The sequence below is a fragment of the Amphiprion ocellaris genome, chromosome 4 (genome assembly GCF_022539595.1).
Source record: "Amphiprion ocellaris isolate individual 3 ecotype Okinawa chromosome 4, ASM2253959v1, whole genome shotgun sequence".
In the NCBI taxonomy this organism is placed as follows: Eukaryota; Metazoa; Chordata; class Actinopteri; family Pomacentridae; genus Amphiprion; species Amphiprion ocellaris.
Genome location: NC_072769.1, coordinates 21192650 through 21213969, shown reverse-complemented (window position 1 = coordinate 21213969; position 21320 = coordinate 21192650). Strand labels below are relative to the sequence as shown.

The window sequence follows — 21320 nt, the reverse complement described above, 5'->3', positions numbered from 1 at the left end:
TCAAGCAAATCATTTTAAGAGAGCAGCTGCTAAACTGCTGAGCAGCAAACAGATATTTGATGCTGCTGGTTCCTATGGAGTCTCAAGAACCTCTAATGCAGGACTCTTCAGAGGCTTGCAGTTGTGCATAAAGCTGTATTTTGGCCTCCGCTAACTAATGCTCATAAGCAGAAACGTTTGCAGTGGGCTCAGAAATACGTGAAGACCAATTTTTAAACAGTTTTAATTACTTTTGAATGCCATGCTACACTGGATGTTCCAAATGGATAGAGTTCTGGATGGCTGGTGGATGGCCACCATATCCCAACAAGGCTGTGACGTCAGAAAGGAGGAGATGGAGCGATGTTTTTGGCTGGAATAATGGGGAGTGAACTGGTAGGCCCCCTCTAATGAATCTATACCACTCTGTATAGATTCATTGGAGCGCACCTTATACAAGATGATGATCAGGTACTCTTGTCCTTGGAACTCTTCCACTGAGCCCACTGATGTCAAACAGGCCCATCTTACCCTGCAGCACTCAAATCTTCTCACATTGTTTTTTGTAGGAGGCAATGATGCTAATGTCAGAGGCATCCACAGGGTTGTAAAGTTTCTTTGATAGCTCACAGCCATGATGGGTTGCTATGTTCCCTCATTTCAGTACTCCTGACACCATGAAAAAGAAGTGGAAAGCTTTTTTTGGGCAGATTTTTCCACTGGCAGAGGGAGTCCACAATCACTTTGGAGGCTTTAAAACGCAGTTCCCCTTGGTAAAAGAGCTTGGAAGGCAGTGTGAGCAAGGCCTCATGAGAATGATAGTTGTAGATCAGCTTAGTCACCAGCTTAGGGTTGTAGCCCCAGTCCTGTCTAGAACACAGTGGATTGGCCATGAGCCTCTCCTAAGGTGCCCAAAGGTGTCAAAATGACCTCTGCAAAATATGTGGAGTTCCAGACTGATCATTTCCTGCCATGGTATAAAACAGAACCGTGCCTTAAGGAGTAAAATCATTTTCATGCAAGGCAATGCACCAGCCTATGCTGCAAAGAACACCACTGAGTCCTTGGCTGCTGTGGCATAAAGGAAGAGAAAATCATGGTGTAGCCACTGCCTTCCCTGACCTCAACCCTAGTGAGAACCTGTAGACCAACCGTAAGAGGAAGATCTATGAAGGTGGGCGGGAGTATACCTGAAAACAGTAGCTCTGGGAGGCCATTCTGGTATACACAAATGAAATCCAGGCAGAAACTATATATGGACTCACAAGTTCAATGAATAGGAGCGTTGTGAAGGTGATATCCAAGAAGAGCTCCAATGTTAACATGTAACTTGACCTGTAAAGATGTTATTGATTAAAAGAGCATTTATTTTGAGAAAAAATATCTCCTAATGCCAAAAATAAAACAGATTTCCATTTTTACTTCATTATTACCTATTGAATGCTTTGAAACTCTGTTGTGCATATTAATTTGGAACACTGTATTTTGAGCTATTTAAAAAATGACTAGTAGTTGAGAATTTAAAAAAAAAATGGACCAACTGTCATTTGTATCGGCTATTTAGGAAAAAATAAAAAAAATAGCATACGCGTAATAACTTGGAACACTGTGTAAAAGTCCACGGAGCAGTGCAGAAGATCCCAAATGAAATGTTTGTGTAACACTGTCAGAGAACTTTAGTACTCACAATCTCGGCTCTATTCAGAAACCATTTGAGGTAGTCTTCCTGAATGTCCACAAGGCTGGTGATGTCAGGGATATAAAAGCGGCTGTATTCCACATGGTTGGCCTTTAAGTTTACCTGGCAACAAGGAACAAACACCTGTCTGAACACCAGGAAATGTCACAGTAGGCTACAGACCACCAACAACCATCTGGTCAGGACACACAGATCTCCTCCTCAGTACAGTAATAATGCACAACTAAGCGTGTATTTACAGGCGCAGCAGGTGACATTTGCAGATACCTTGTGGAGTTTCTCCAGCAGTCTTAGCGTTGCCAGAAAATAGTTCTCATACCAGACCGGTCCAAGCACCGTCTTCCCTCCTGTTAGCATGAATACTACAATGCTCTTGTACATGTCGACCATTCTGGTGAACACGCTGCCGTCCACCAAACACCACCAGTTATCTGCAGGGACAGAACCGAGAGTTTAATACAGATAACCTCAAACATGGTAACATTTTACTAGAAGTTACACTGCGGTTGAAACTTGTTTCTGGCTTGATTCGTAACATATTCAAGTATGAGCGCTATTAGCATATAATTTCTGCAGGAGATCATAAATGTGAAAAACCAGGATCCACATGGCTGTATAATGTTTGTGTAGTCATGGAAGTGCTTGTTAGGTTTTGGAATAGCTAGTGAAATCCCCCTAGTTTTTTTCTGTGCTCTGTGTGTGTCTCCTTTGATTTGCATATATCTAATATTCAAATAAAGCTGCGCCATATCGCCAACAAGATTGGACACTGGGGTATTGGGTCAGCGCAGGATTGGTCGAGCTACCGACAAAAAACAGTAGATAATTCAATTCAGTTCAATTCCATCATTTTATTTATAAAGTGTTTGATAAGGCGGAGAGATGACATTGCCTCCGGGTCAGTGAGGGTCAGATGGGCGGCCATCCTTCACTGAATCCAAACTGGCACACACTGCTTTAGCACAGCATTCTTACTTGGTTTAATGTGTTTTCTCTTGTTTAAGTAGAAAAGGGAGGAAAGATTTTGTGTTTATTTTACCCACTTTTATTTTGGTAGGTAAGACTTACTCCCAAGGGTAGTGTGGCTGTTGTTTGTTGTGTTGGCTTTTGGCTCACTCCGACTTCAATTTCTACGTTACCACTGATTTGTTTTTTTGTTAAACATAACCTTTGTTATCACATCACATTTTATTGTAAATAAATTATTATCTCTGAGGAAACGCATTTTGTGGCTGCTTGGAACAGGTGAAGGATGGCATTTCATGTTGAGGTTGGGCGTAATACCCTGCCTGCTGCATCTTTCAAATGTACAAATTAGCGTGCTGGGTCTGCAGTTTTTCAGAATCTGAAAGTTCAACATTCACTCCATGCAGTGACTGACACTCCCTTTCTCCAAAGTAAACTAACACCAGCAATGCGACTGGGGAGTGTTGTCCAATCTTGCATGATAGAATGTGCGTACCAATATAGCATCCAAATATCTCAACAATGCACCAAAAAATTACTCTTGATCAACTTCAAAAATACTTATTTAAACTATTGTTTATAAGATTAACCTGTGGCCTCTAATTAAAAAACAAACTAGAAAAACACTCAGAGAGCGTAGTACTCTGCCAAGGCTGCTCAGTTGTTATATCATTTCTAACGGATGAAATCTTGAAAAAATTCGTGGCAGAAATCACGGCACCATAGAATGTGGCCATTTAATACAGACAAACAAAATGACCTTATGCTGAGCACAGGTGTGTGTTATGCATGTGTACGTAATGTACGGATACCGAATCACGTCACCTACATATGTAGCTGGTGGCAGAAATTGATGGGACTCAGAAACATCCCCACAATTTAATCAATTGTTCCTTGAATCATTTCCGACAGATAAGTGTGATAAGTCGGCAGTAGTCGATTTGTAGCAGGATCGCAATCGTGTGATCGTCAGCAGGCAGCTGATGTAGTGTTCACTTGTTGTCATGGTTACAGGTGCTGCTATCTCATAATGATACAGAAATCTTTAACAAATCTGTGGATCCAGACTATAAGCCGCATCACTGCCAAAATCTAATCACTTGGTCCTTGTGTCATTTCTGACCTTCCCTGAAAATTTCCTCCAAATTCGTTAATCATTGTTGAGTAATGTTGCTAACAGGCAGACAAACGTAGGCCGATCGTCACACAACTCCGCTGCATTCCTTGGTGGAGTAATAAGATTCAAGATTATCCAGAGTGCAGATTCTTAGTGTGTTGCAAAACTTTCCTTTGTTTGTGTCTCACAGGGAAACTCCTGGACCAGCTGCCAACTGAACTTTATCTCTGGTAAGAAGATTTCTGATTTTTGTTATTATTTTTTAAAACTATTTTTCATTTAGGTTCCATTATTTTTGTTGTATTTTCATCTGTTCCTGAGGTACCTGACCAAACATAGGTGACATGGATATTGGTGTAGCATGCCCTTGCAAATTGCAAATATGATACCTAATACTTTGCTGGGGTTGGCGTCGAGCCGGAGAATGGCCATTGCCAGGGGTACAGTGAGGCGGATGTAGTTCTTGGAGTCCTGCAGCGCTGGATACTCAGACAGGATGAGGTAGATCCTCATGGCCTCAACATCAGGAGGGGAGCGCGGCAGCTGAGGGATCAACATACTCTCAAAACTCTTGGTGGCCTAAACAAGAGAGAGGACACAGATATCAGACTTTCTTTTTACACTTTTATTACTACAGCTGAAAAACAGTATTTGTTGCTGTACAGACAAAACTAGTTGAATGTGTTGTTATGTTACATGCTTGAAAGTTCAAAGTAAACCAGATAAATTAATGGAATATTTCCCATTTCAAAACAAGTCAGATCCACCAGGCAGCAAGGGGAAAAATGATCAGTCACTAAATTTTAGGCGAGGCTTCTAGCGGCTGGGAATGTGACCTCAGTGTGCTCACAGATTATACTTCATGTTGGGTTTAGTTATACAAGTCCCAAACCTAACATTATGGGGCCAGTCTTAGAGGTTATGAGTCAGCCCTACGTCTGTGGCAGAACTTGATGTACTTTCAAAACAAACCAGACTTTCACATGGATGTTTCTTGTAGTCGATAGCTTCAAAGCAAATGCTGTGTCATACTCCAAAAAACTAAACGGGAAGTGCTTTCTGGCTTCAAAGAAGAAAACAAAAACTTTTAATCATAGGTACGGATGGCTCTCAAAATTAATATAGAATGTAAAATGAGAACATTTCGAATTGGATAACGATTCCTTATGCCAAGACAGTGGACTTGTGGCTAAACAGCACCCAAAATAGGCAATTATATTATAAAATTTCCAGATTTTCTTACTTCATTTTGGGGTTACTTGGGGACAGTAAGCAGAAATGATGAATTAGGTCCAATAATTGACTTCCTCCTAGCCCTGTTTTGTCCTCCATCATCTCCTGAGACACATTTCTGCCTCTTTAGCTGCTAAATGCTTCACAATTTTCAACAGCTTTGGCAAGGTTCACAGGAGCAGTGAGATTAAATGCAAACAGAGAAGACGTAGGATGAAAAAACGATGAGCTGAAAGACGCTCAAACGTTCCGCAGAGATTCACCCACTGTTAATATAAAAATATTGATTTGCGTAGTTCAGGGGTGTCAAACTCATTTTAGTTCAGGGGCCATATTCAACCCAACTGACATCAAGTGGGCCAGATCAGAGCATAGTAACCTACAAATAACGACAACTCCAAATTTTTCCTTTGTTTTAGTGCAAAAATGTTCAATGAATTATCTTTTTACAAAATATGAACAACCTGAAATTTTTTAAGAAACATTTATTCAATTTCGACAACATTATGCCTCAGTTTATCATTTACACATTACAACTTCCAGATCACAGAGTGTCTGTAAAGACACAAAACATTTAGTCAAAGGTATCTGGAACTGAACAATATTTTACTTTATGATCAAAATGACAAAATTCTGACAAAAGACAACAAAAACAAGACAAAATATTACAAAAATGAGACACAAAATGACAAAAGCAAGAAACAAAATGACAAAAAATGAGACAAACGACATGAAACAAAACAAAAAAGACAAAATGTTATAAAGGGACAAAAAATGGACAAATGACAAAAACTAGACAAAAAATTACATAGATGACACAAATGAGACAAGAAAATGACAAAAGCAAGAAACAAAAGGACAAAAACACAAGCGAGACAAAAAACTCACAAAACAACAAAAACGATACACAAAATAAAGAATAAGGCAAAACACAAAAATAACACAAAAAAAACAAGCGAGACAAAAAGGAAACACAAAACGTCAAAAACATGAGACAAACTACAAAAGTCAGAAAAAAAAGACAAAAAACAACAAAAACAAGACAAAATATTACAAAAATAAGACATAAAACGACAAAAGAACAATTAGCAATCTAGTATTTTATTTTATGATCAAAACAACTTGTCGTGGTCTAGAAATTATTTTAAATTTATAGCTTTAAAATTTACAATTTGCACTTAATGTCTTTTCTGTGATTTTTACATTTTACAATGCTGTCCTGCGGGTCGGATTGGACACAAGATTATTAAAAAAAAACTCCTTTGTTGAAATTGATGGTTTTCAAGGAGAATATTTCTAAACTTGTATTGTATTTTGTCCTTAAGCTTGAAGTAGTGAATGACTCCAGGTGGCTGAATTCATTAGGCATCTCATTTTATATACAATAAAAAATGCGTTGATTGGATGTTTTCAAGTTCAGAAGTATGTCATGCATTTTGTAGTAACCACACAAGTCATGGGAAAATGCCAGTTTGTCACGTGTGTCTGGAGGGCCAGTTTTGGCCCATGGGCCGCATGTTTGACACCCCTGGTGTAGCTTTAACATCATCATCCTTAAATGACCTGACTGAGCGGAACATGATCCCAAGCAAGAAACAAAACCAATGAGTGTGTGTGTTTTAGTGCTCATAAAGTTTCATTATTGCTATCTGTGCAAAGAAAATCTTTTTTTTTTTTTTAATTAGTCTTACTTGAAAAGTAGTGCACGTGTCAGCTCAGTGAGGGATTTTCTGTATTCATGCCTCTGGTCAGATAAAGAAAATGGGACAACAATACTACGTAGTTCTACACATCGATGCTATTGAAACAGGAAATGATGTCAGGAAATTCAAAAAGCAGACAAAAATGTTCATGCACATATATTTATGAGTACTCAGTCAGCCAGTACCTGCTCCAGAAGTCCAGAGAAGGCCGGTTTGCTGAGAGTCTCAAACAGCATTCTGACAGAGTTGAGATCAATGCCTGGGATCTTTGGGTTGGTTTTGAAGTGGTTATCATCACTGAGGAAGCACAGAAAATACAGCTGATGAGTCAGTGATCATTAGCAGGATAAAAATAGGTCGGAGCTCAGATTCGGGGGCTTAATTGTAAAGCCTTGATGTAAAAAGACACGTTGCTTTGGATTAAACACAAATCTCTTCCAACCCATCATGTGGCAAGTCAGCCGGCAGTCAAGTTCACCGAAAGGTGCGGTTGGTATGTGTGCCAATTCTCAGGATAACATGGGCGACGGTTAGGTCTACACACAGCCCAAACGTATTTAAATCAATCCCTGAGCAGATAGTAAGCACTATAAACACACCCACAGCATTGTCTCAACCAAAGCCAACAAAACCCTCAACATGAGACACAGTCTCTATTTACAACCTTCACATTCATATATCACTGGTTTTATTTAGTCATAACACAAACACATCGGACCTGATCCCGTGGAGATTGTTTGCCAAACAGAAAACTCTGATGCAGACAGTAAAGTCGCCCTGCAGAACTAGTGAACTGTGAGTCAGACCATCCATCCATTATCTACACTGCTCAATCCTCATTGGGGTCACTGGGGGCTGGAGTCTATCCCAGCTGACTTAGGGTGAAGACATGGGACACTCTGGACAGGTCACCAGTCTATCACAGTACTACATACAGAGACAAACAATCACACTCACACCTACAGACAATTTAGAGTTACAATTAACCTGAGCATGTTTTTGGACTGTGGGAGGAAGCCAGAGAACCTGGAGAAAACCCACGCATGCACAGGGAGAACATGCAAACTCCGTGCAGAACGATTCCAGGAAAGCCGGGACACGAACCAGGGATCTTCTAGCTGCAAGGCGAAAGTGCTAACCACCAATCCACTGTGCAGCCCTGAGTCAGACCCACTAAATTATGAGAATAATCTGAGCCTAAACAACCATATGAGCAGCTCTGAGTCCCAAACGTGACACTAATACAAAGAAAAGGCTGTATTTGCTGCATGCGCTATAAACAAATCCCAAAGCTATCCCTCTCAAAGGAAGACACAAACACAGACTACATTAAATTTCAGCTTAGTCTAGACTACACTGCAACTAACAGTTGTTTTCATCAATAATTCATCTAAAAAAATTGTTTTCACATAATGGCTTGTCTGGAGAATACAGTGAGAAAATACTGAGTAACACCTGTTGCTGAAGCTTTCAAATGTTGAGTTTTGTCCAACACACAAACTAACATTTTCTGTTTATCATGTAAGACAAAAAAAACTTAGTAAAAATTCCCAATTCAGAGGCTTAAACTAGAGAATACTTGTAGTTTTTTGCTTAAAATTAGTCAAATTATCTCAACGGTTTCACTCTAGTGCAGATTCAAGGACATGAAACTACAAGACTTATCTTAAAGGCTAACAATAAATGTCTATAGACAGAGCTTTTATAAGTTATAATTTGACTTTTCAAGACCACGCATTTCATGTTAGGTGATCAAGTTGATGAGTGTCAGTAGACTGGTGTGCCCTACATCTGATGAAGATATAAACAGTCTGATTAAAACGCATTACAGCAGGACTTCTCCAAATCCAAACCTCAAGCCCCACATTTTCTATTGATAAAAAACTGCTGCATGCACACGATAGCTGGAGATTATTCACAGAGGTCCTGTCCCCAGATAAATGTGGTTTTAATGTGGCTTAATACATCATCATCGTCAGTCATCGTCATGGCGACTGATGCAACTGACTGCAGGCAAACTGTGCCTTTTCTAAAAGGTAAAACTAAAAAAAAATAGCAAATCCCCACATTTGACAAGCTGGATGGACGTGGTTGTCATTTTTCTTTCATATCAGTCCTGAACAACTGAACAGTGATCAAATCAATCACACTCATTTCTTGTATCTTGTCTTTCAGATGTACCACTTGCTTCTGGAAAGATCTGGTCAATACTTTCAATAATTCCTGCATTAAGGACTTTATGCACCTGATGAGGTCTGTGTTCCCACCTGATGACCTCTGCAGCTCATTCCCAGGACTAGATAAGTATCTGCTGATGATTGTGGCCTAAAAAGCTGTGACGCCTACACACGGGTTGATGGAATTGCACAGATCTCACGAACCACACAGATAGCATCTTTCCCAGAGAGGAAAGTGGGAGTATGTGACATGCAGTGGAAGATCACGGATGAATCAGTTCATGGGAGGCTTGTAGAATCATGATTATGTGCATTCACAACATTACTGTGATCAACGTATTGTTATCAGGGTGCCCGGGCAGCTCAACAGGTTGAGCATGTGACCCATAAACTGGGGCTACAGTCCCCCATGCAGTGGTCATGGGTTCGATTCCCGCCCATGGCACTTTGCTGTAGGTCATTCCAACATTTCCCACTTTCCTACTCACTTCCTAGATGTCATCTACTCACTTTCAAGTGAGTAGATGACATCTAGGGGATGAACCTGGGATGCTGGAAGTCGCTGCTGAGCCCTCTGGAGGTGTCGTGGGCCTGTCAGCTAAACACCAAGGAAAGAAGGCGCCCACTTGATAACCCAGAGGATGCCCTCACTCCCTTGACTATCCCACAAAGCCTTAGTAGGTGTCTCATGTATGCAAGAAGGGATATCGACATTTAGTCCAACACAACAGATCATTATCATCACAGAAAAGGGATCTCTTTCCAATTTCATTTGATTGTATATGCTTAAATGACAAGCCAGTTATTCTATGATAAAACTGTACTAATTCCTAAAGATCAGTTTGGACAACTTTTTTCTCAGCTCCAATAACAGGTTTCCTTCTATGCACTGGTTTAATACTGTGGTGACGCAGCACAAGGAGAGATTCAGTGTAGCATTCCAGCAGCACACCATAAATTTGTTGTCAAGCATGACTGCAGTTTGTACCATCTGTCACCTGCCTGAACAGAGTCCAAATAAAAACCCTGAGCGTGCACTGTGCTATTTTTGGTAGAACACAGCAGAAACACAGACCAGTTGCCTTCACACCACTCCAAGATTATACTAACCTGTTTATATGTTCTACACTTGTCTTTAAAAATACATTTTTGAACCAGTAAGCACAGTGAAAAAGTTATTCTGGTAATAGCAATAAAGCCAGTGAGGCACAGTAAAGGGTAATATCTGGTTATAGCCAGCATTTGTTCTCCACATTAGCATGTACACTGAACAAAGGCCTTCATTCTCCCTTCAACACAAAAGGTGTTTTATCACCTACAGTGCTGTGGACAGGTATGTACACAAGGTCCATTGTGTTCATCTGAATAAAATCTTGCACAACCAGCATTGGGCTGTTACAGAAGGCATGTTATCACCTCTTTATTCATTAAACTCTTACTTATAGTCGGTATTTTGCTCTTTTTTCCTGGAATTTTATCCTGAATTTAAAATCCACCGCATTATTTTTTTCCTATGATTTTCTACAGTTTTTTAAAGTTTATAATTCTGCACATACTGTATGAGCATGTGACAAATAAAACTCTTTAGTCTTGAAATCCTCTGAAATTTAAAGTTCAGTTCATCTCTGGGCATTTATGTTTCTGTATTGTCATTTTAAACTCTTTCAGCAGGGAGAGAAGTACCCAGATCCTCTACTTGAATGAAAATAAAATATTTCATCACAAGCAAAACTCCAACAGCGCGAGTACAGAAATACGAGATATGCAAAATGCATTTCAAAGGATTACTAATATCCTGTTAATATAGATTAATCAAGCAGGTCGAGGTGGAGCTACTCTTCTTTCCAACCTCGGGGTCCAGCCCCACCGTTTACTTTTTACCACTGAAACCTCCACATTAATGCACGTTAGGGGAAACAACACTTGACCACACTGTCTGTGCAATTTTATACAAGTGTTTTGTCACAGACGGAGTTTGTGTACCTTTGGTCCAAGAAGCTGGCATTCCAACAAGCCGTCGAGGAGAGCTGAATTACGATGTCGCTGTGAACAAAAAACACAGAATCACATAACAATGAAAAATGTCAGCTGACCAAATGCAGGGACGCTATTAAAGTTAGACTGTTTTTGTGGAATTATATCCATTTAAAGCAAGAAAAGAAAAAATGAAAAAATGAAATTTAAACAACACATTTTCATTGCTGACTTACGTTGTGATGTTGGAGTCTGGGCTGTACATCAGTTTTAACCTCCATGAATTTAACCTTTCATAAGTGATTGGAGAGAGGCTTTTGCTGATATTAATCACCCTGAAATCTTCTGGGGTGACAGAACTCTGTAGAGAGGAACACAAACAGAAGAATATAACAGCACTGTGAAAACATGGAGGACTGTTTGCACTCGCTGTATGTATCGCAGTTCAGTCTGGATTGCGTATTTCCTCAAAGGGGATAAAATAAGTGGTCTAAATATTTAGCTGGTGTGTGTGTGTGTGTGCTTTACATCTTTATTAGTGTACATTCCTGACAATCTGTTTGAAATTTGTCCCAGACAAATGCTCCTATTGCAGTACAGTTTGTATAGTTCTGAACTAATAGAAGCTTGGGCTGTAGCACCACCCTGTGGTGAAACACTGAAACTGATTGACTCAGTCTTAACTATTTGATGTAGGACTGCAGCTGAAACAAGTAATTTGTTTACTAAAATTATTAGAAGCAAAATTCCCTGAATCGAGGCTTCATTTAATCCAGTATATACTGGACCCCAGGTCACTAACTAGTCCGGACCCAGACGTCATCCGATATGGACCTGGACCTATAATCGGTAAATTATAAGGGGATTTTAAATTTGACAGGAAGCTTCTACTTTAACCGACACAGCTTTTCTAGTGTATACAGCATTTAGCAGACCAGAGGACTGAACTATGAGGACGGTTCAACATAGTCAGCCTTTCTTTGTGTGAGTCGACAAACTAAAACTTCAGTCAGAGTTAACAGGTGTGAAGGTGGTTGTCAACTTTCTTTGTCAACTCAGACTTTCTGATTCAAACTTGTCACACAAGCAAGAGCGTCATAATTTGACTCGTTTTCCACACAAAATTAACTGATCACAAACAGGTTGTTCAAAGGAGAACAATGAGGAACATAAATATTTATGACGGTAAAAAGCTGCGACTGGAAATGATGTCAGAGAGGAATGCTGGTAGAAAACTGTTAAACGTGCATTCATGTATTTATTTTACTGATCAATGCAGATGATTATTGACAACAGACAACTGAACAAAACTATCAAACTTCATACATCTAAACATGATATTGTATTGAAGTGCATGTAGGTCTGACACTGTCTCATAATGAAGGAAATCACTTTAATTTGAGGCCGAATCAAAGTGAAACTAAAGTTACTGATTGAATATTCTCTGTAATAAATAATAAACTGATCAGTTTTCTTATTTGTGTTCTATCAGCTGCAGTAGCAGCAGTTTAAACGAACCAAACATAAAAACATATTTATGTCATTTCTGCATCACCAACTAAATACATGAGGGGTTTCCATGGCTTTGAGTTTTATCGAATACCTCTGTACTATACTATATATGTACAATACACCTGTACTATACTATATATGTACAATATATCTGTACTATACTATATATGTACAATACACCTGTACTATACTATATATGTACAATATATCTGTACTATACTATATATGTACAACTGTACTATCCTATATATGTACAATACACCTGTACTATACTATATATGTACAACTGTACTATCCTATATATGTACAATACACCTGTACTATACTATATATGTACAATATATCTGTACTATACTATATATGTACAATAAACCACAGATGTCCACCCGTGTTCTGCCAGGACGGTTATTTCTGTTGCAAAGCACACTCACTTCCTCTTTTGATGCTGTAATTCACATGTCAAGCGCCAATCTCAACTGTGCTTGGAGTATGTACATAATTTTAGTATCTGAACTTGTTCAGACGCTTTCCTTCTGTGTGACACATTGTTCCATATGTAATAACAGTGCTATTCTGATAACTATGCTAGGAATTCTGTAACCGCAAAAACAAGAGGGACTGATGACAGTAAACAATGAAAGGCTGTCATTGACATCTGAAGACAAATTTGAGATAAACTGATATAAAACAACTAAGGCAACAAGTGACAGTGAGAAAACAAAAGAAGACACATACCTGCTCACTGGAGTACAATAAGAAACTATGGTCTCCTCCACATATGGTTTTGGTCACTGTATACTGTTTGGATTCTAATTAAAAAAAAAAAGAAAGAGAAATTGAACACTTGGAAAAAGCATAAATAAAGAATTTTAAACTGCAGTTGTATGAAATGATGTCTGACATCAAGTATTCAGATTATACATAATAATGAAGGTTAAAAAAACAACGTACAGTGACCTTAAAAGCTCATTTTCTTCTAATAAACCCTCTATATGTGTTTTCACAGTCATCCTCTCACAAAAAATATTCTCCTGTGACTCACACTCACTAGATTATACTATGAGCGAATACAGTCGCATCACAAGCTGATTCCTGGTAAAGCCAATACAAGAAACTGCTGTGTAAATAAGTAAGCAGTAATTATCCTCCTGGATCTTATCATCGGCTGTTTTGCCAACAGTCTGCAGAGTCTTATTTATAAACCCCACACAGCAGAATTGCCATAGGGAAGATATTTCAAAGAACGGTCATTACATAAAGTTGGAACAAAATCTCTAAACGATCCCTTTTGCATTCTAGGAAACAGGAAACAGTGTCCCTCAGTGGCGTAGTAATTATACACAACCGCAGCTTAATTCCTTTTGAAGCATTTCTCCTTTCTGCTACCGTCATTAAAAGCATAAATGCTAACAGGGAACACGTCTAACCGAATGGGAAAACATGAAAAATAGTAGTCAGGCATATTTAAAAGGCCATTTAGCTAAGATCTTATATATAAACTAGTCTCCTTCTTACCTCTTCTATGGAAATTTCCAGTCAGGAAACTGGTCTTGACAGGAAATGGGCTTCTGGCATCCCCTAGTATTCCTGTTCCCAGCTGGCCATGGCTGTTACAACCAAATGCATACACCACGCCAGAGGAAGGTGCGAACGCCAATGTGTGGTGCCTGGTAAAAGGAAAAAGCAAGATTTATTATGCAGGGGTATATTAACAAACTGCTTTACTAGTTTATCAGTTACACATTTACAATCTAATTGAATTCAGTAACTTTGTGGTCTTTCAATTTTGATTTGTTTATTTGCTTTGTTAGTCGAGGTGTTGAATATATTTTCATTCTTAGTATTTTTGATGACATTATTATTTAGTATTTATTAAAATCTTATGCCATGAGTCAAAAAGACAGCAGCAACAAAGGGAGTCAGCTGCATTCTAACCAGAGACGTTGCAGGACAGACCTGCCATCTTAACTTTTAACCTCTGTGTGGTCTTAGGGTCAAAAATGATCCAGCCACTATGTTTAATAGCAGAGAAAACCCCCTTCAATGACCTTTTTTCAACGTGAAATTCGATGATTTTTCCTAAAGTGACTCCAACATTAAAAAAAGTGAAACACTGTCTACAGACGGTATCACCACTTCTCTCTTTGTTGAAGCCATGAGTGCAGTTTTTCGTTTTCAATCATCAGCAGGTCATAGATCAGATTTTTATCCAGGAGGTAAAACTGGAAAACAGATACTTGTGCTGCACATGTGAGAAATACATTTGTAAAGTCCATGCACACATTTGCAAACTGTCCTACATGCACTAATCAGAGTTTAATATGTCCTTCATATTTTTGTTTTTCATCTATTATTTTGTTTTGTTCTTGTTGTAGGTTATACAACTTGTGGATGGGAGCAATGATTCAAAAGAAGAGCTGTGAGATGTGTGAGAAGACTAGTATTTTGTTGAATTCCACTGTACAGTATACAGTACACTGTTGTTTCCCTTCAAAAAATGCATTTAACCCTTAGATGCAAGAGTGATTATACCCTACACTCTTTCATAAGTGGGTCAAAAATTACCTGTATAAGAATCAGTGTGTTTTTATGCCACTTTTGTAATTCTGGTTAAGAATAATCATTTGTATTATTGTTTATATTGTATTTTTGTTCACACAAGAATGATTTCATGTTTGAAATATGTTTATTTTTCATTTTATAACAGATTTTGAACATTTTGGTAACTGAAAAAGAAGATTATTATACAGAACAGCAATAGAGGAATGTCAATATCCATTTTGTTGACATTTTTACACTCTTTTCGTCCAACTGTTGCCGCTCTGCATCCCTCCAAGTTTGTGTACTTCATCACTTCTTGTATGGTATTATCAGTGATAAAGAGCTTGGGGGTGTAATACAAATATCACAATTTCATTAAAAGTATAAAAGGTAACAATTATTTAAATGGAATGATATCAAAGCATGTTTTTTTGAGGAATAGCTGAAATATGAAGTGATGAATACTTTCCATTACAAATATATTGCAAGAAAACAACCTCACTGGGTCATTTTTGACCCACTTACGCATCTAAGGGTTAAAGCTACTTTCTGCACATTTCTGGTACTTTCTTAGGATATACAAGTACTATCTCTTGTGAAACAAATAATGTTTACACCTCTACAGTACCTTTAGCTGCAATATTAGTGATAATAAACCTCTATTTAGTAAAGATAACAGTTGTAATAAAATGTGTGGCATCCACTGATTAAATGGAGTCTTTCTTTTCTTTTTTCAGTACACACAACGGACAGCAAGCAAACTGTGAGGAGATCATCAATGAATCTGACAAAAATGTGTGTTGGACCCACCTTTGAGCGTCAGGGCACCTTGCAATTGTTTAATTTTACTGTGTTTATGAGAGGTGTTTCCAGTTTCTCAAGCAGTAAATGGGCGTGCGGACAAAACACTAAAACCACCGTATTTTCGTTACCATGTTCCAACACACAACAGCATCACTAACTACAGCCACATAGAGCTAAATCAGCAGCGTTTTGACAGTCACAACAAAGATTAAACTCACAAAGATAGAGTTTGCTGTGAGACTGTTTCATTGTTTTAGCCACAGACTGTACAGATGTATTTTTGGAACAGACAGTACCTGCCACAAGCGATCTGGGACACCTCGGTACCCATGAGCTCCAGCACTCGTCTCGGTAAAAGTTCATTATTGGTGGAGCCGTGACCCAGCTGACCCCATGAACCGTCACCAAATGTAAACAAGCCGCCATCCTGCCAGGGAGACAATACACTGCTGATGCTTTTGTTGTTATTCGAGAAATTCTGAGCATAGCTTTGCAGTAAGTCAAAATAAAATATTCATGTCATGGACCACACCTAAAGCACATGTTATTTGATGGATTAAAATTAGATGGGGTTAGGCTGTGTGGCTGGAGGAACATTTCTTTTTTATTTGTGCAATAACAGTGTATAGAGTAATACAATATATCATTATCTCATGGCTTACTGAACATCAACCAACCAAACTGAACTGTTGAACATGTTGTTATGTGAGGACTGGAACACTGTTCATACCTTTGTGAGTGCTGCTGTATGTTCGTTTCCACAGCTGATGTAAACAACTTTTTGAGATCTCAAGAATTTGATGTGGCATGGGACGGCACGATCTGAGCAAAGAAACAACAAGCAAATAAGTTCACACTGTTCTACTTCTGTTTTTGAATTCAGCATGAAAGTGGCAATCGAACGATAAGTTTACTCTTTAACAGGAATCTTCTAATTATGCCAAGTAAAAACTTAGAACACCAAACAGTGTCTGTACCAAATGTTTCCACAGCGGACTTTCACCCCAAATGATAAACCGCGTCGTCCTGTTCTACGATAAAGCAGGTACAACATTGGGCAAGCACGATACTTTTGTACCACAGAGACTTCCTCGTACATTCCAGTCAGTATTGTGACACCAGTTTCTTTCTTCTGCATTTGCCACATTGTACTTCTGCAAACCACACATTCTCTATATAGTTTCACTGTTAAAAAGACACATACACGATCAGTCAAAAGTTTGGACACGCCTTCTCATTTAATGGTTTTTCTTTATTTTGATTGTAGATTCTCATTAAAGGCATCAAAGCTATGAATGAACAAATATGGAATGATGTAGTAAACAAAGGTGTAAAGTAAGTGAAAATGTGTTTTAGATTTTACATTCTTCAACTTATTGGGGTTGGGACCATCAGTTGTGATGTGCAGAAGTCAGGCTGGTACACAGCTGACAGCCCTGTTTGACAACTGTTAGAATCCATATTATGGCAAGAACCAATCAGCTAAGAAAAGACAAACAACAGTCCATCATTACTTTAAGATCTGAAGGTCAGTTAGTCTGGAAAATTGCAAAAACTTTGAATATATCCCCAAGTGTAGTCTAAAAAACCATCAAGCACTATGATGAAACTGCCTCAGGAAAGGAAGACCAAGAGTCTCCTCTGCTGCTGAGGATAAGTTCATCCGAGTCACCAGCCTCAGAAATGGAAAGTTAACAGCACCTCAGATTAGAGTCCAGATAAAAGCCACACAGAGTTCTAGTAGCAGACACATCTCTACATCAACTGTTCAGAGGAGACTGAACCAATCAGGCCTTTATGGTCAAATAGCTGCTAAGAAACCACTACTAAGGAAATGCAATAAGCAGAAGAGATTTATTTGGGCCAAGAAACACAAGGAATGGACATTAGACCAGTGGAAATCTGTGCTTTGGTCTGATGAATCCAAATCTGAGATCTTTGGTTCCACCCACCGTGTCTTTGTGAGACCAGAAAAGGTGAATGGATGGTCTCTACATGCATGGTTCCCACCATGAAGCATGGAGGAGGAGGTATGATGGTGTGGGGGTGCTTTGCTGGTCACACTGTTGGGGATTTATTTAAAACTGAAGGCACACTGAACCAGCATGGCTACCACAGCATCCTGCAGCTACATGCCATCCCATCCAGTTTGCATTTAGTGGGACCATCATTTATTTTTCAACAGGACAGTGACCCCAAACACACCTCCAGGCTGTGGAAGGACTATTTGACCAAGAAGGAGAGTGATGGAGTGCTGCTTAGGTCAGATGACCTGGCCTCCACAGTCACCTGACCTAAACCCAATCCAGATGGTTTGGGATGAGATGGACCACAGAGTGAAGGAAAAAGGTCCAACAAGTGCTCAGCATCTCTGGGAACTCCTTCAAGACTGTTGGAAAACCATTTCAGGTGACTACCTCATGAAGCTCATGGAGAGAATGTCAAGAGTGTGTAAAGCTGTAATCAAAGCAAAGGGTGGCTATTTTGAAGAATCTAAAATATAAAACATGTTTTGACTTACTTCATACTTTTTTGTTTGCTACATAATTCCATGTGTTCATTCATAATTTTGATACCTTCAGTGAGAATCTACAATGTAAATAGTCATGAAAATAAAGAAAAACCATTAAATAAGAAGGTGTGTCCAAACTTCTGACTGGTAGTGTAATAACACTGTATCACACAACATAATGTCTCCCTTTCAAATGCATGTTCTTTCTGACCAGCTGATTGTTACCTTGCTTATCATTGAGACCCAGTTGTCCAGCTCTGTTTTTGCCCCAGCCAAATACAGCTCCGGACAAGGAGAGTGCAAAACTGTGGTCTCCCCCAGCAGTTATCTGTGCCAGAGGAATTCCTGCCAGAGACTTCAGAGGATGAGGGGACAGCTTGCTGGGCTCTCCTTTCCCCAGACCAAGCTGACCACTGCTGTTCTGGCCCCAAGTGAAGAGCTCACCATCTAAGTGGGAAAGGACATGCAGAATTCATATATCTATATATCCTTATGTCTACATCAATAACTGCCAAAAAGTACAGGATAAACATTTGTTCTGTAGGGTGACAGTGTTTGGATTTTGTACACGTGCTGGTGCTTGAATGTTTGTGAAGCTTTTTAAATTTTCTGTATTTCTATGTAAATACAGCCTGAAAGTCTGCTTCTAAGGTTTTGGGAAAAGAAATGTTGTGGAAGAACCTGAAGTGAGCAGTTCATGTAAGAAAATCCACCAATATCCCAGAGTTGAAGCTGTTCTGTACTGAGAAATGAACTGAAATACCTCCAACCTGACGTGCAAGACTGATTAACAGCTTTCAGAAACATTTAGTTGCAGTTATTGATACAAAAATGAGTTACGCCACACAGTGAGAGCAAAAGTCATATGCATTTTCCTCAACAAATAAATGACCAAATTAGCAATGGACAGATGTGGGCTTTTCAGGGGTGATGCCGATTATTGGTGATCAAGAAAGGCTGATAGACGATATTTTGAACCAACATACATTCTGTATAATGTTTTAACAGCATGTGATAGCAGAGAACCTGTCATTCATAACTAGGCTTCTTTATTAATAAGGTGATACTGATTGAATTAGGATGTTCTCGACTGTGATCAGTTTGTCTCCGGCAGTTACATCTGCTGATCTTCTCTATTTTCTTAATTTTTTACTGTTCTATCACTTCTATTGTCCACTAAGGTCCAGATCTTAAACCATTATTAAATAATACTTTCCAGATTCTGCTTCAGGTTAATCTGTGGCTGCCTTCTAACTGAACCGCAGGTCGGTAGCATAGCCTTAGCCTCTGTGAGAGTAGCTGGTTTCCTGGTTTGTGGCAACAACTTGCATTTCTTCTTCATTTTTGCTGCTTGAGAGCTGTTTCTGAGACCACAAAGTGATGACATACAGCGAGGAGGCTGTATAAGACCTAAAGTAGCGCATTTAATTGATCAACAATTAGTCAATAATTTTCTAATTGTTGATAATTGTCAAATTGATAATTGGTCTATCCCTAGACAAGTATAATACTATTTTCTCAGTTGTTAAATTGGTTCTCCTTGAACAACACATGAATAAAGGGTACACACACTTTCAAGCACCACTATATGTCCATTATTATGTTTCCTGCCCACATCTAAGACAGCAAACAGTGAAGAACCTGGACATTAATCACCTTGAGGCTTACACCAAAAAACAGTTATTATTACACCTTAAGAAAAATCAAGTATCCAGGCTGGAAGGCTGGCCACAATGTCTATAATTCTGTAAGAATCCAAAAATAATTTGACCAAAACAACCTTAACTTTTCGAAAATATAAAGTTTTTTCTCCTCAAGAAGAAATGGTTCCGTATTTGATCAAATTTCTTGAAGCAGAAACACTCAAATTCGTATTTCCCCATAACGCAACAGCATCTTTCGTTCGACGCTGCAGACCCAGAGTGCATTGCAGGCGCTCTGTTGATTTTTCTTAACATAACCCTGGTGTAGGTATCTGACACCTCTTTGTCCCAACCTCACATACCCACCCTAAAGGAGAGTAAGTGTGTATGCACTTCTTCATCACTCAAAGGATCAAATGCAACTAAAAAAAAAACACTTTAGCTAATTAAATGACGTAGCACCTTCATCACGGTGAATAACCCTTAATGTGTTTTTTTTAGAAAATCAGAGTATCCCACAGTAATCAAATACAAGCAGGGATGAATAACAAATGACAACACAGTCTGGATGTGAATTTCATTCTGTGAATATGAGAGGCTTTCTGGTGCCATCTGTTTCAGCTGGATGTGGACACAGTTAAGATATGCAGTGTACACTGTAGATAGAAAATTCGTGAGAGATTTTGTCTTTCACACCTCTAGAAAGTGCGATGCAGTGCTGGTTCCCACACATTACTTGGGAGATGCGATGGTCACACAGTCTCTTGACCAACCTAGAAAAAACAAAGAAACAAAATTAGCAACCGCAAAATTCTATATACAGTGCCATGAAAAAGTATTTGCCCCCTTTTTAAATTCCTATTTTTTGCATATTTATCCCCACTTTAATGTTTGAGATAAACAAATTTAAATATCGGGCAAAGATAACCCAAGTAAACACAAAATGCAGTTTTTAAATGACGATTTTACTAATTAAGGGGGAAAAAACTATCCAAAGCTACCTGGTTCTGTGTGAAAAAGTAACTGCAGCCTAAACCCAATAAGTGGTTGGGCCACCCTCAGCAGCAACAACTGAAATCAAGCATTTTCTATAACTGGCAATTTCTTTGGACATTTTGTTGCAGTTTTTCTGACATCTTCCGGCTGACTTCATTTAGTCAGACAGGTTGTATTTAAAAGATTTATTGATTGAACAGGTGTGGAGGTAATCAGGCCCAGGTGTGGTCAGTGAAATTGAACTTGCTTTCCAAAAAATGTGATTAGCCACAATTAATTCATGATTTAACAAGGGGGGCAATTACTTTTTCACCTGGGGCCAGGTAGGTTTGGATAGCTTTTTCCTCTTAAAACATTAAATCACTTAAAAACTGCATTTTGTGTTTACTTTGGCTATCTGGTTTTAAAGTGGGGGAAATAATCAAAAAAAATAAGAATTAGAGGAGGGGGCAAATACTTTTTCA

At 38.8% G+C, this 21320-nt stretch overlaps 1 protein-coding gene across 3 annotated transcripts in view; it reads right to left on the bottom strand.

The window, feature by feature from the left end:
- herc3 (HECT and RLD domain containing E3 ubiquitin protein ligase 3) overlaps positions 1–21320 on the bottom strand; it is a 56877-nt gene that overhangs the window by 18394 nt on the left and 17163 nt on the right. For all 3 annotated transcript variants that reach the window (XM_023291473.3, XM_023291474.3, XM_023291476.3), the window contains 12 exons: positions 20557–20633; positions 18443–18664; positions 16436–16527; positions 16002–16132; positions 13876–14027; positions 13096–13169; positions 11085–11209; positions 10858–10917; positions 6883–6994; positions 4151–4340; positions 1946–2109; positions 1667–1780 (listed from right to left, as the gene is read on the bottom strand). In XM_023291473.3, the coding sequence (XP_023147241.2) occupies positions 1667–1780; positions 1946–2109; positions 4151–4340; positions 6883–6994; positions 10858–10917; positions 11085–11209; positions 13096–13169; positions 13876–14027; positions 16002–16132; positions 16436–16527; positions 18443–18664; positions 20557–20633 (1513 nt within the window). The remainder of the gene's footprint in view (positions 1–1666; positions 1781–1945; positions 2110–4150; positions 4341–6882; positions 6995–10857; positions 10918–11084; positions 11210–13095; positions 13170–13875; positions 14028–16001; positions 16133–16435; positions 16528–18442; positions 18665–20556; positions 20634–21320) is intronic.